The 13,860-nt window shown below is 48.2% G+C and overlaps 2 protein-coding genes across 9 annotated transcripts in view; one reads left to right on the top strand and one right to left on the bottom strand.

The window, feature by feature from the left end:
* Positions 1-13,076, bottom strand: part of SAFB2 (scaffold attachment factor B2) — a 32,818-nt gene extending 19,742 nt beyond the window's left edge. For 2 of the 5 annotated variants that reach the window (XM_035722275.1, XM_035722270.1), the window contains exons 1-9: positions 12,808-13,075; positions 11,451-11,538; positions 7,495-7,559; positions 7,208-7,411; positions 5,652-5,714; positions 4,680-4,707; positions 3,257-3,767; positions 2,781-2,830; positions 2,149-2,252 (exon numbers count right to left, since the gene is read on the bottom strand). In XM_035722275.1, the coding sequence (XP_035578168.1) occupies positions 2,149-2,252; positions 2,781-2,830; positions 3,257-3,767; positions 4,680-4,707; positions 5,652-5,714; positions 7,208-7,411; positions 7,495-7,559; positions 11,451-11,538; positions 12,808-12,993 (1,299 nt within the window). In that variant the 5' untranslated portion in view covers positions 12,994-13,075. Of the gene's footprint in view, positions 1-2,148; positions 2,253-2,780; positions 2,831-3,256; positions 3,768-4,679; positions 4,708-5,651; positions 5,715-7,207; positions 7,412-7,494; positions 7,560-11,450; positions 11,539-12,807 lie in introns of all 5 variants that reach the window. The other 3 variants (XM_035722272.1, XM_035722274.1, XM_035722273.1) reach the window with 3 other exon arrangements.
* Positions 13,077-13,351: 275 nt separating this feature from the next.
* SAFB (scaffold attachment factor B) overlaps positions 13,352-13,860 on the top strand; it is a 36,346-nt gene continuing 35,837 nt past the window's right edge. For 2 of the 4 annotated variants that reach the window (XM_035722263.1, XM_035722264.1), the window contains exon 1: positions 13,353-13,663. In XM_035722263.1, the coding sequence (XP_035578156.1) occupies positions 13,475-13,663 (189 nt within the window). In that variant the 5' untranslated portion in view covers positions 13,353-13,474. Of the gene's footprint in view, positions 13,664-13,860 lie in introns of all 4 variants that reach the window. The other 2 variants (XM_035722262.1, XM_035722266.1) reach the window with 2 other exon arrangements.

Consider the following 13,860-nt stretch of genomic DNA (forward strand, 5'->3'; position numbering starts at 1 on the left):
GAGAAATGAAAGTAGAGCCAGCACCTATGCAAGCGCAGAGCCCCTGATCAGGACACAAGAGCCCTAGTGGGTCTGGCTCTGACCAGCTGTGATTCAGTAGGTCAACGTGAGCAAGGCCTCTCCTCTCTCTGGACCTCAGGGTCCCCAGCTGTGAGACGATGCAGGTGGGGTGGGGGTGGGGCGTCCATCATCTTCACGTTCCCAGCAGACCCTGGTGTCCATGTTTCCACTTGCAGACATGGAGGAGACTGCTCTCCCTGCAAAGGAAAGCCCCCCCTCTGTCCAGAGCACCCCATACAGGGCCAAAGGGGACAGACTATTCTGAGAGAGTCACTTCTTTCAGAGAGGGAGCTATCCCTTCTTCCTTCTCTTCAAGGTCAGGGGGCTGAGCCAATGATGGGATCACGTGACCTTCCCATCAAACTAATTATCCTTGCAAGGACATCACTTCCAACAGCCCTGAAAGCAGAATCCAAGACCACCTCACCTGTCCCTGGCCTTGCCCTCTACCTTCACAGCAGCCTTTGATAAGTTCATCTTTTTTTTTTTTAAGAGTTTGTTTATTTGTAAGAGAGAAAGAGAGAGTGCACAAGCACAAGCAGGGGGGGAGGCAGGCAGAGGGAGAAGGAGACTCCCCGCTGAGCAGGGAGCCCGATATGGGACTTGATCCCAGCACCCTGGGATTATGACCCAAGCCAAAGGCAGAAGCCCAACCAACTGAGCCACTCAGGCGTCCCTGATTAGTTCACCCAAATTACAGACTCGTCCCACCACCTGCCTAAGTCCCGTGGCTTTAGTTCAAGGCCGAGCTCTGTGGGCAGGGCCAACTCTATCATTACTCAGGCCTCGGCTTAAAGAGCACTTACTCAGCAAGGTGCGCTGAACCCACGACCCCCATCTAAACTCGGTCTCCGTCCCACACACTGATGGCAGGCTGTAACATCCCTAAATGAATCCCTTGTAACGTGCTGTATTTACTTAAATGATCTCTCCAGCAGCCTGTAAGATCTAGGCCAGCGCCCTCACAGCTGCTGCGCTTCACAACTGGCGCCTCAATCAAGAAGGAAGTCAAGATTACTGAGGATGGGTTGCGGCTTCCCAGTTTTAAGCCCTTCTGAAAGGCGTTCGCCGTGAAGAAAAATTCACCTCATGAATGCTTCTTCTGGGTCCTGTCCATTTAAGTCACGAACACATTCGCCAACTCCTACTTGGGGACACAGACCTGGGCAGAGAAATGCCCACGGCAGCCAGGACATCCAGCAAAGCTCCGCCTGGACTCCCTGCAGCAAATCCCTGCCAAGGGGTGCCACGCCCCCAGAGGCACCCATAGGACCAGGGTGGTCCTCCTGGCTGAAGGTGAGACTGTTTCATTATCTAATTCCAAGACAGCAAAAATTGGGTTTTAAATGTCCTCGAGTCCCTGCAAGGCTTCTGAATGGTATTATTTTCTTTCTGCCCCTGTGGACCGAGTATTTGTTGATTTATTCTTAAACCAGTATGTTCCTGTTCTCGAACCGTGTATTTAAAAATGCAAGAATTTTTTTTTTTAAGATTTTTTAAATTTATCTTTTGACAGAGACAGACAGTGAGAGAGGAAACACAAGCAGGGGGAGTGGGAAAGGGAGAAGCAGGCTCCCTGCAGAGCAGGGAGCCCGATGCGGGGCTCGATCCCAGAACCCTGGGATCACAACCCGAGCCGAAGGCAGATGCTCAACGACTGAGCCACCCAGGCACCCCTAAAAATGCAGGAATATTAAAAGCCAACTCTTCACTTATTGTTTGGGAAAAAAATTCAGCATGCAGGCTTTAAGTTTTGTATGAGCCAAACAATAAGTTTAAGAGAAATTAGAATGATAAGAATGTTCAGACTGTAACTATTTATATACATTTTCTGTGACATGATGAACTATCTGCTGCCTATCACCCACTCTCAGTGAGGAAAACAAGGCACACTACCCAAAACCAGGTAAGCCTTTTCTCCCTTGTGGTTTTGTTTTTTTAAAGGGAAAAACACAGACACACACACGCACACACACACAAAAAAGACCACCAACAAAACTAACAATAGAAGAAAGAACTCTCCACAGTCTTGAGTTCATTATTTAACGCCAGAGGCTGGGTGGCGAGAAGGGGGGGGGGGGCACGCACCTTTCCATACTTGTTGAAGAGGTTCTTCAGATCTGTTGCTCGAGTTGTGGAGGACAGTCCACTGACCCACAGGTTCCGTCCAGAGCTGCTGCTGGTGCGACCTGCTGCAGGAGGGAGAGGGTCAGGCTTGGCCTCCAGGCCGGATGGGAGCACGACCTGCCTCAGGACACAGCCCGCTCTTAGACCCCAGCTACCTCCCACTTCAACTCTCCTGGTCTAAGCATTTACAGGACAGAAGGCAAAAAATACGGGTTGCAGAAACCGTTCCCTTACTCAAGGAATCATCAGGTCCTGGTCAGTTACAAACGAAAATGAATTTTGATGATCAATTCTCAACCGGGATGGCAGTTTCTGCAATCTTGTTCTGTTATTCTAACGGGCAGAATGGGACTGTAATGTGACGCGGTGCACTGGGATTTTCACTATCCCATAAACGAAAACCACAACAGAGACATAAACCACAAAAGCTCACCAACATTTCAATCTAGTCTCTCAAGATACTGTTAGATGATTACTTCCACTAATCCTCCATGAAACCAACCACCGGATCCCCAGTGTGGGTACCTGAAAGCCCCTCCCTCCCCAAGTAAGGGATCCGTAGGTGGGTCCCTGCCACATAAGTTAAATCATACCTTTTTCATCTTTAATGATTGGCTTTATATCTTTTTCTTCCTTAAAAGAGCTAGAGACAAAAGCGAATGTTACTCAGATGGGAACAAAACGAAAGAGAACTAAATTAAAAGTATGGTATGTGCTAAAAACTGAATACCTACCAGAAAATTAGTCTGAAATAAAATTTTAAGACACCTTTGCAAGCTTCTCTAGGAAATGTGACCCCCAAAATACAATGTCAGATTCTTAAAAGTCAACTGGATTTAGCTGAAGATAGCCGTTAACAATTTAAGAACACAACCATAGTAGGTTGAGAAAAAGAAAAGAAATAGATTCACCCATTAGAAATACACAACGAGAAATAAAACATGGTTTAGAAGTAAACTACAATTGCATCAGTCTGGCTGGCCAATTGCAGAAAAAACAGCTTATGTGTGTCATTAAATGACCAATGAAAAGGAGATAGCGTCTGGTCTAAAACTGAGAAAAAACAAACCTCATTTTCTGATCAGCGCCCTCACTGGCTGAGGACTCTTTAGGAGCCGGAGGGACTTCATTACAAGCTTCAAAAGCAAACTTCTTCACGTCTTCTTTGCTATCTCTGGGGTCTGGGCTTGAGGCTTCCGGGGGCGCTTCCGCGGCCTCCTCGCTAGAGGCTTCCGTGTGCTCTGAGGCTTTACTACTCTGCTCAACTGGCTTCTCTAGCCCTACAGGCTCACAGTCCGTCCGCGCGCCATCGCCTGGCTGCTCCACGGGCTCCCTTTTCACTACCGCTAACAGGGTGTCTGCCCTGCTCGACTGAGCTTGTGCTGTTGACTCGCTGGCCAAATCTAAATCACCCTCCTCCGGATGGGCGCTGCCAAAAAGGTCCTCTTCCTCCGCAAGCTTTCTGTCTGGCCCCACGCTACTTGTATCCTGTGCAAAGGGCTGCTCCAGCTCGGAACCTTCTTCTTTTACTGGCTCAGATTTACAAGTTTCCCCCAAAATGTCGAGTATTTTCTCATTTTCTACGGATTTAACAGGAATAGAATGGCACAAGGTTTAATTACCAGGGAAATAAAGCAATCACAAATGCGGAACTGGCACGGCTGCCACACTAACACGAAGAGAACTGCTAGCTACACAGAGATTGGAAAACCCGCGGGTACACAAAGTTACACCGGTTACACTACCTGCACTCCAACCGACTGCTACAGTAAGCCGCTACGCTACATGGAAGAGAAAAGGCCCCCACAGATTCAAACACCTACAACCACGTGGCTGCTTCTCGACAGTCTTCTTCATGTTTTTGTTCAAGTGTGGGTCTTCAGACTTAGTTTTCCAATGTCCATGGTGCCGAACCGAATGCGATCGCCATTTGATGACAGCTCAATTTCCAAATTTCTTTGAATTTCTTTTAACAGAACAGTCCAATACGCAAACCAGAAACTCTTCCGAGGTGGGAGATAAACGCAGTCCACAAGGGGAGTAATGCGTTGGGAAATTTTCCTGAAGAGACTCTGTTTCCTCTTCTGGAATCCAGTCACTTCTCGGGTTATAAGTGCCCTGACAACCGCTTTATCCTGCCTTAACTGTAGTAATTAAAAAGACTGCAGCAAAATATCACAAGATCTGTTTCATGTGTAGAAACACATGGAAGAATCACCGGGGGAATTACTTAAATGCCCCTCTACGTGGTTAGAGAGATGAAAATAATCACTACATCTCACCAAATACATTTGACCTCCAGAAACCAGAACGGCACTTCCACAGATCTGGTGATACGAGTGGGTTTCCAATCTCTGATCCTTGTACGATCTGGATTGTCCACCATTAAAATCATTTACACGACCATACACAGCTTAGAATATATAGACAGATTGAAAAAAAGAGTGGGAAAACTTTCAAACCATTAACTGTCGTGTTTCTCTTATCAGTACCTGGCTCCAATAGAGGTTCTTCAATATCCTGTTTTAAAAAAGGAAAGAGAAAAAATTCCACAAAGCACTTAAAAACTGGGCCAACACACTTCCCTGGCAGACGCAGCTTCAATCACACGTGAATAAACACTTGTTTCAAACAACTCTCTCCACTCAAAACAACGGTATTCCATTCTGGGATGGTTCGGTGAGGACAAGCCCATTTTGTTGGCCTCTCCCCAGCAAAGCCAGGCAGGCGGCAGTGACGCTCGGCCTGTTCAATTCTCCCCGGAGGGTCTGGCCACCCCACCCCAAGTCTGAGCTGACCTAGTGGCCTCTGGAGAGGGCAAAGACAGCCACAGCAAAAGGTCGTACAGACGGCGAATGTTTTATATCTCATACCAGATTTAAGATCGATTTCTCCCCAAATAAACTGTTATTTATAACTGGAACCTGTCAACAAAACCATCTGTGCACTCCTCCCAAAACCTTCCCATGACTTCCCACTGTACTTAAGACAATGGGCCAAACCCTATCCCTGACCCACAGATGCGGGTAGTCACGCCCATCCATGTCTGCAACCTCACCCCTGCCTCTCTGTCCCCACCCTGCGTCCTCCGTCCCTACATTCAGCCACTCTCCCTCCTTGCCCAAGGTCTTCTTTTCCCCTTCACTGGGCTAACTCCAGACCCATGGGACAGACCTCAATTTGGGTGGGGTTTCCTCTAAGAGCCTTACGGCCCAATCACCTCAACTTCTCCCTCAACAAACTTTTCTAGTCATTTTCTTGCTGGCTATGAACACCGTCCCCACCGAATGCAAACAATAGGACTGTACTTGTTTGGCTCAGCCTCTTACCCCAGGCACTCAGCTCAATTTACGAATCATTTTTACACAGAATCATTTCTACACAGACACACATCCTTTTTCACTACGGAAAATCAACCACTCACATAACGTCTCCAGCCAGGCAGCACCAGAATGGTATCTTACCGGAGGTACTTTGAAGTCCAATGATGAAGCATCCAAAGTGTTCTCGAAGCCCTCCCCATCCACCTGAAAGACAAAACAGAGAACCACTCAGTGGAGACAGAGCTGTGAATTCCAAGGCCTACACCTCACCAGTTTCTAAGGGACCCATGTGTCTACTTCCCTCAAGCTGCCCACCACCATCTGCAAGTCCAATGTTGGATTATTCGGTTTCTCGCCGGCCTCCCTGCCTGCTCCACGACTGGGCGGTATTGCACCTCTGAGAGGGTCTCACAGATAGCAGGTGCTCGGTCAGCACTGGCCCGGGAGGTACACTTTCAGTTCCCAGGCAGCGTCTATTTCCTGGTGGTCCACATACGTGGCCCGGACACTATTTCCAGAGCAGAGCTCAAAAGCAAAAGGAAAAACTTAACACTTCTCCGATTTTACTTGGCAACGATACTTTAAAAAATAACAATAACTGGACACTTTTATCTAAGGTGCTTTATTTAAAACATTTAACTGAACTACTATCTTAAATGTCACTCGATTTGAAAGCTTTTTACCTTCTTAAGTGAAATACAGAGACATGCCTTCCCAAGTGTATTTTTTTTTCCCTTTCCCAGGTTTGAAGCTTATGACCGGGATGCTTGGATTAACCAAAAGGTAAGAAGCCAAGTCCATGCTCTGGAAATAATTAACACACAGCAGGATCACACTGAGAGAGGCCAAGACCAGCAAGTCAGTTGCTCAATGGCACCCCCGGCTGAGGGGCAGTGACGTTTGGAGTTTGTGACTTTTGAACTTTAATGTTTAAGGTCCAGTCCTACAAGGGCCCCCCTTCCCCCTGCCCAGTTTAGTGCCTTTAAAAAAAAAGAGAGAGAAAGAGAGAACGGAAAACCAAACCAAAACACAAAAAATACCAAGGAAACCAAGAGACTGCGTATGCCAAGGCAGTAGGATTAAGATGGCAATCATTTTTAGATGGCCACCAGAGTTCTCTGCCAAATACTAGAAGCGAAAGCTTGAGAAAGAAGTATCGGAAACAGAATTCAAGCTCTTCTTTATATACGAGGACATTAAGAGTGGTTTTCTTTTCATGGGAGGGGTGCTTCTGAGGGCACGAACACTTTCCTTCACTCTTTCCCGTCTTTTAATAGAACCATCTAACCTCGTGCCTAGAGCACATCTTAAAAAAAACCCAAAAGGATGACCGAATGCTGAGATTATCAACTGTTTTCTGTTTCCTGTTTTCCAAAGGAAAATACTTTCACCAACAGTGTCAGCCTTTTACGACTCATGCTGCAGAAGGGCCTCCCACCCTTTTATCAAAATACTCCCCAGGGTCATAGAGAAGTTAGCTGTTCGTTAATCTGACTTACGTGAGGTTTAAACGGATATAATTTACCACGAGGCTTGAGACACGGAACTCCATGTTTTTGGTGATTGCTGACGCGGTGGTGCACTACTTAATCAACCGCCAGCGTGCTCTGACTCCCAGCGGCAGCCCACAAGCGCCGGGGACCCCCGAGGAGCCCTGGGGCTACTGGCACATTCCACCATGTCTTCAAGTTACCTACAGCATGTTCTGTGAGCTGCGCCGGGAGCTCTCGCAGTTGGGCCGCCACGTATTCTTTGCTATCACAAAGGGAACCGAGAATGCTGTCAGCGCCGTCCTCCCCAAAGTCGGGAGCACTGCTATTCTCAACTTCGCTTTCTTCCAACACACCCACATCCATCATGTCGAGGTTCTGCAAGCTCTCTAAACCTGCATCCATATCCTCCTGTCGAGAGAATGAAAGGGGTCAATGGCCGGGTGGCTGGTCAAGGAGCTCCTGCTAGTGTCTCTGCTGTGGATGCCACATACCTGCCCATCTCTGGAATCTTCTTCCAGGCCATTGTCTTCTGTACCTTCTTCCTCCATCTTTTGTCCTAATGACAAAATAATTTTTCAGTCAGATAATACTCAGGTTCTGGCCTCAAAAATGTGCATACTTTTTATTCTAGAAATCCTCCCAATAAGGGCGTGCACTAAAATGTTTGATGAGGAATTAAAAACTTAAGTTATCTATCTAGAAACCGTAGCCAGCCCGAACATTCAAAAGGGAAACAAATCACGACAGTCTGTTTGTATGTGGGATACCAGTTGTCCTCAAAAGGGGAAGTGGGGCGGAATTTGGCAATGACTAGAAACATTTCTGGTGTCAGAACTCGGGGATGCTACCAACCGCTACAGTAGTGACCAGGAATGCTGTTCAACATAAGATACTGCACAGGACAGTGCCCGGCCGGAAAGGATTACTTACCCCAAACTGTCAACAGTGCCAAGTTTGCAAAACACTGTGGCCCACCATACAGTGTCTTACAACTTCAAAAAAAATTATGCTTCCAAAGAATATTAAATGACACAGGAAAATGTCCACAAAATCAAAAAAGCCATATAGAGTAGTTCTCCTTTTATTAAACGGCATGTATGCAATCAAGTGTGAAGATGCATTTATAAAACACACACAGGAACGACTCAGACAGTCACCAACAGGGGTTAAAATACAGGGTGATAACATTAGAGATAATTTCATTTTCACATGCATACTTCTAAAGTGCCTAGAAATACCCTTTTTATAATTTTATGAAATGAGAAAACTAAACAGGAGACAGCAATCTTTGAGTAAAGACCCAAAGTGCAGCGTGTACCCCTGAAGCGCCTTCTGCACCATCATTACGAATACTCATGCAAGATGTGTGGCTTTACCAAGTGTCAGGCACTGTGCTCTCTATGTTAATACTCCCCACAACACCACTAGGTGTTGGTTTATTAGCTGCATTTGACACATGAGAATTTGGTTCAGCTCTTAAAAGAGGTCCTAAAAATGTTTGGTAGCAGCACCCACTTTCAGGGCCTTTAAATAGCAGGCAGTACTCACAACGGATGTCAAGAGACATGCAGATGCAGACCGAAAAGTGCCCTAAAGGAGAGGGGGGATGACAAATGCTGGGCAGAGAGGCCAGAACCCAATTCCAAGGACCTGGTTTCAGCTAACTAAAAGCTGAAGGGGCGGGGGACAAAGATGCTAGAAAACCTAACTCAAAATTGTAATCTTCCAAAACATACCCAACAAGCTTCAAAAATTTTGCCTGTTTAAATGAGTTAGACAAGAAGAGGTTCTCTTGTTCTAATTCATAATGAAGTTTTTTTCTCAGAAAATTTAACTTACTTTTTTTTTTTTTAAGATCTTTATTTATTTGAAAGAGAGAGAGAGCACAAGCTGGGAGAGCAGGAGAGGGAGAAGCAGGCTCCCTGCTGCTGAGCAGGGAGCCCGATGAGGAACTCGATCCTAGGACCCTGGGATCATGACCCGAGCTGAAGGCAGATGCTTAATGACTGAGCCATCCAAGCGCCCTTTTTACTTTTATGTAATCTTGAAGACCTAATTTTGAACAGGACACCACGAGGGTCCAGTGCTTCATGTAACTATGTGTGCAGACACCTACAAAGAATATGGTAGCTCAACCACCTGTAGGAGCTGTCCTTTGCCCTAGGGCCCTGGCCACCTGTTTCCTGTCTGGGCCTTTGGTGACTTCTCAGTAAAAACGGAAAGGGAAAGGACCAGTGCCCTTCTAATCCCAGCTACATCTATACTGGGAACAACATCCCTTTATAAAAACAAAAGTAAGTACTATCAAAGCTTTTTTGACAAAATGGTAACTCCAGGCAGTTTTACCGTGACCTAAACTATAATCCAGACATTCAGACACACATTGGAAGCACTCGGCTAAGGTTTGGTTTGTCTAATGATGCAAAGATCGCCGTTAAGAGCCAAGAACACTTTGATTAGTAAGCATTGAACCTCTCAAGCTTTAAAGGAGCACCTACCTTAAAAACTTCCACTAAGAACTTTTAAATTGACACACACCTCTCTGTCTGCACTCACTTGACTAGTCAGCATTTATACCTGACCACTGCAAGAGCAGCAAAAACACATCAAGGTGTTAAAATCCACCTTAAATGTAACTCCTTTATACAACCTAACCAAAAAGTTTAAACTTTTAAAATACACATAAAGGGGTGCCTGGGTGGCTCAGTCGTTAGGCAGCCTTCAGCTCGGGTCATGATCCCAGGGTCCTGGAACTGAGTTCCATGTCAGCCTCCCTGCTCGGCGGGAAGCCTGCTTCTCCCTCTCCCACTCCCCCTGCTTGTGTTCCTCCTCTCGTTCTGTCAAATAAATAAAATTCTAAAAAATAAATAAGTAAAACACACATAAAGTTCTAAACAGATGAGTCATGCAAAAGTCCTTCTAGGAAAGCCCTTATAAAAAGTAAATTAGAGTTACTGAAAAGGCTACAAGCTGGTTTCTTTTCCCTTTCTAAGCATGTCCTCCATGGCCTAAGCTTAACTCTTCTTCAGATGAACAGGGTATGTCCAGCCATGACAATTTTTATGTTGGCACCTTTCAAGAAAATAATCCCCATCACGGGGAAGGTCCTAATTATATTGTCCTCACCCATATAAAAATGAGGATGAAACCCAGGGAGGGTAACAAGGTTTCAAAGTTTTATGGAATTAAATGCTTTAAAATTAGCTAGTACCATCCACAAAAAGAAATGAGGCACTAATCTATGTCACAAAGTGAATGAACCTTGAAAACATGCTCAACAGAATAAGCAGGCACAGAAGACCACATATTGCATGATCCTATTTACACGAAATAGAACGGTCAATTACATACTGCCAGAGTCTGCAGGAGGGGGAAATGGGGAGCAAGTGCTGATAGGCATGGGGGCTTCTTTTTGTGAGGATGAAAATGTTTCAGAATTAAATAGTGTTGACAGTTGCATAGCTTTGCGAATATACTAAAATGTAACGAAGTGTACACTGTTAAATGGGTGAATTCTATAGATGCGAAGTATATCTCAATTAAAAAAAAAAAATCTCACTGTGGGGCACCTGGCTGGCTCAGTTGGTAGAGCATGACTCTTGATCTTAGGGTTGTAAGTTCGAGCCCCACGTTGGATGCAGAGATTACTTCAAAATAAGATCTTAAAAAAACAAAACAGAACAAAACAAAACCTCACTGGTTAAAAAAAATAGGCTGCATGAAAATACTCCAACGATCTGGTTTTTTTTATTCTTTTTTATTTATTTATTTATTTTTAAAGATTTTATTTATTTGACAGAGAGAGACAGAGCGAGAGAGGGAACACAAGCAGGGGGAGTGGGAGAGAAGGAAGCAGGCCTCCCGCCGAGCAGGGCGCCCGATGTGGGGCTCGATCCCAGGACCCCGGGATCATGACCTGAGCTGAAGGCAGACGCTCAGGGCTCGATCCCAGGACCCCGGGATCATGACCTGAGCTGAAGGCAGACGCTCAACGACTGAGCCACCCAGGCGCCCCCAAAGATGTTTTGTATCCTTAGAGATAGGGGGTTCTACTCTGTCTCAGATTGGTGTCATTTTCTTTGGTTTAAAACCCCGTTTTTCAACTTCCCAGGAAGAAAGTCACGTAGTGTATTTGGATGCTCAGAGCAGCTTTAAGAGCATGCCTTACTCTGGTTGTTTTTGAATCCCAATGACAAGAACTAAAATGTCTTTAACACACGTTTCAGTTTTAATTTACGTAACATTTGCACATCTCTCTACTCCTCCCAGCACTCCTGACAAAACTACTAGTAACGTGGCGAAAACCGAGCCTACTTGTTAGATGGGAACAATGAAGACCAAAGACATTCTCTGGGCCCACAAGGCAGAAATGGTGTTAAAAAACCTGATCTGTAAGTAAGTTCTCTACATGCTCAGGCCTCCAGCAGCAATAAGTACAAGCAGATACCTTTAATACACCTCTTTGTTGTCCTCTTGCTTGTGGCTTCCAACGCAACACCAATTTCATCAGGATCCTGCCCTTCTTCCTTAACCGCCTATTAAGAAGAGATGAAACTTTACAACACTGTGGAGACCTGCAGGGCACACATTGTTCTTTGTTAAGTAACAACTTCCCAGCAAACAAAATCAAACACTTCCTTGCAAAGAGCAACAACTCTGGTTCTGCTATCTGGGCTGCCAGCCCAAAAGGCACAGGACGAACCTAGCACAACTTGGTTCTCTCTGGGCCCTAAGCACAAAAAACAAAGGGATGTGCGAACTGGGGCTCCAGGGTGCAGGTCAATGACCCATTCCGAAATGGCCCTTAAACTAGAAATTGCCCAACCCTCCACTTTAGTAACAGTAACAGTAAGAGAGATGCTACACTAGGTCCACCATCTGTAGACAGACTGGGGGTGGGGTGGTGTGTGTGTGTGTGTGTGTGTGTGTGTGTGTGTGTGTGTCACAGGACTAGGCACTGTGTGTGTGTGTGTGTGTCACAGGACTAGGCACTCAATGTGTGTGTGTGTGTGTGTGTGTGTGTGTGTCACAGGACTAGGCACTCAATGTGTGTGTGTGTGTGTGTGTGTGTGTGTGTGTGTGTGTGTGTGTCACAGGACTAGGCACTGTGTGTGTGGCACAGGACTAGGCACTCAATGGTAAACTCCAGCTCTGCAACGAGCTTGCTCTGGTTGGGGCGACAGCTACTCCTCCATACTCAATGTGGGGTTGAGTGCGGCCAGGTGGGGCATAAACACAAAACGGTGCAGGAAAGCAAGGAGATGGAGCAACACTCTAGAAAGCACGTTGGGGAGACATCTCAGGTAGAGCGAGAAAAACTACGAGGCACCAACCAGAAGCCATGGAAGAACGGCGGTGGAGGAGAGGGCACGACAAGAGCAAAAGTCCTGGAGTATTAACAAGCACAACCCCCTCTCCTGCAAGACCGCGAAGACTCTTCACTCATCCGTTCCCCAGGAGAGGAAACTGAGGCGCAGGGAGAAGGCACCTATCCAAGGTCACAGAACCGAGTCTCCAACTGGAGCCCGGAAAAAAAGTCCAGGCGGCCACCCGGCGGCTAAAAGGACGCGCTTTCAGCACTCTTGAGGCGACCAGCTGGAAGGAGGATCAAAGGCGAAGCACAGAGAGGGGCGGTGACGGCCAAGGTCACACAGCCGGGCCCCTTGGTCCCCGCGAGCTCGGGCCGGGGTCGGTCACAAGGGGGAATGGTGGAGGGGCGCCCGCGTCCGGGCATCGCGGTGACAGGTCGGCGCGGGGGCGTGCCCCGGCCTCCTGCTCCACCCCGGGACGTCGAGCCGCCTCACCTTTTTGAGCCGCTCCATCAAGACGCTCTTGTTGCCGCCCGTGTCCAGGTTCCGCTTCTTCAGCTCCGCCCGCAAGTCTATCACCCGCAAGTCGCTCAGCCGTCGCGTCCCGGCCTCCGAGGTACCCGACCCGACAGCGGCTGTGCCAGAACCCGACTCGCCGGACCCTGCCAGAGTCTCCGCCATCCCAGGTCTCGCGTCCCCGCCACCCACTTCCCACACCCCCGGCGGCTGTAGCGGCTCTGAGCACAAAATGGCGCCGCCTAAGAGGAAAACGCACTCGCTTCCTCCCGCCCCGCTTTCCGGCAGCGCATGCGTGCCGCACATGCCAACTTTCTTAACAGCACGCGCGCTCGCGCGGCGACCAACCGCACGTTCCCCACCACAACGCGCAGGCGCCGTAATTGCAGCACGCATGTGTCACGGCCGTTCGCGGCGGGAGGCTGGCGAGATGCAATGCGCCTGCGCACATCCCTGTGAGCTCTCACCACGCATGTGCACACGCGACCGGCAGCGTCGGCTCCGCGCCGGGTGCGCCTGCGCAGAAGGGAGGCGCGCCAGGGCGGCTGGAGCGGTTCCCTCGCAGGCGGCGCCATTTTGTGCTAGGTGCCCAGATAAAACCGGCCCGGTTCTGTGTGAAGTGGGCGGCGGAGCCAGGGTCCCTGGAATGGCGGAGACTCTCTCAGGACTAGGCGATTCGGGTGCGGCGGGCGCAGCGGCTTTGAGCTCTGCCTCGTCGGAGACTGGGACGCGGCGGCTCAGCGACCTGCGGGTGATCGATCTGCGGGCGGAGCTGAGGAAACGGAATCTGGACTCGAGCGGCAACAAGAGCGTTTTGATGGAGCGTCTCAAAAAGGTGGAGCTGGGGCCCTGCGGGGACGGGCAGGAGATGAGAAGGGGGTCCTGGCGGCCGCGACTGCGGTCCCCTGACCTCGGGGTCCGCCCCCGGTCCCTTGTGGGGCCTGTCTTTGGCCTGAAGCTCTGGGCTTTTCCGACTCTTCCCAGGTCCTAGCGGGAGCTCCCAGCCCAGCTGGGCCCGGGTGCGAACCTCAG

Source organism: Zalophus californianus, chromosome 1 (genome assembly GCF_009762305.2).
Source record: "Zalophus californianus isolate mZalCal1 chromosome 1, mZalCal1.pri.v2, whole genome shotgun sequence".
Taxonomy (NCBI): Eukaryota; Metazoa; Chordata; class Mammalia; order Carnivora; family Otariidae; genus Zalophus; species Zalophus californianus.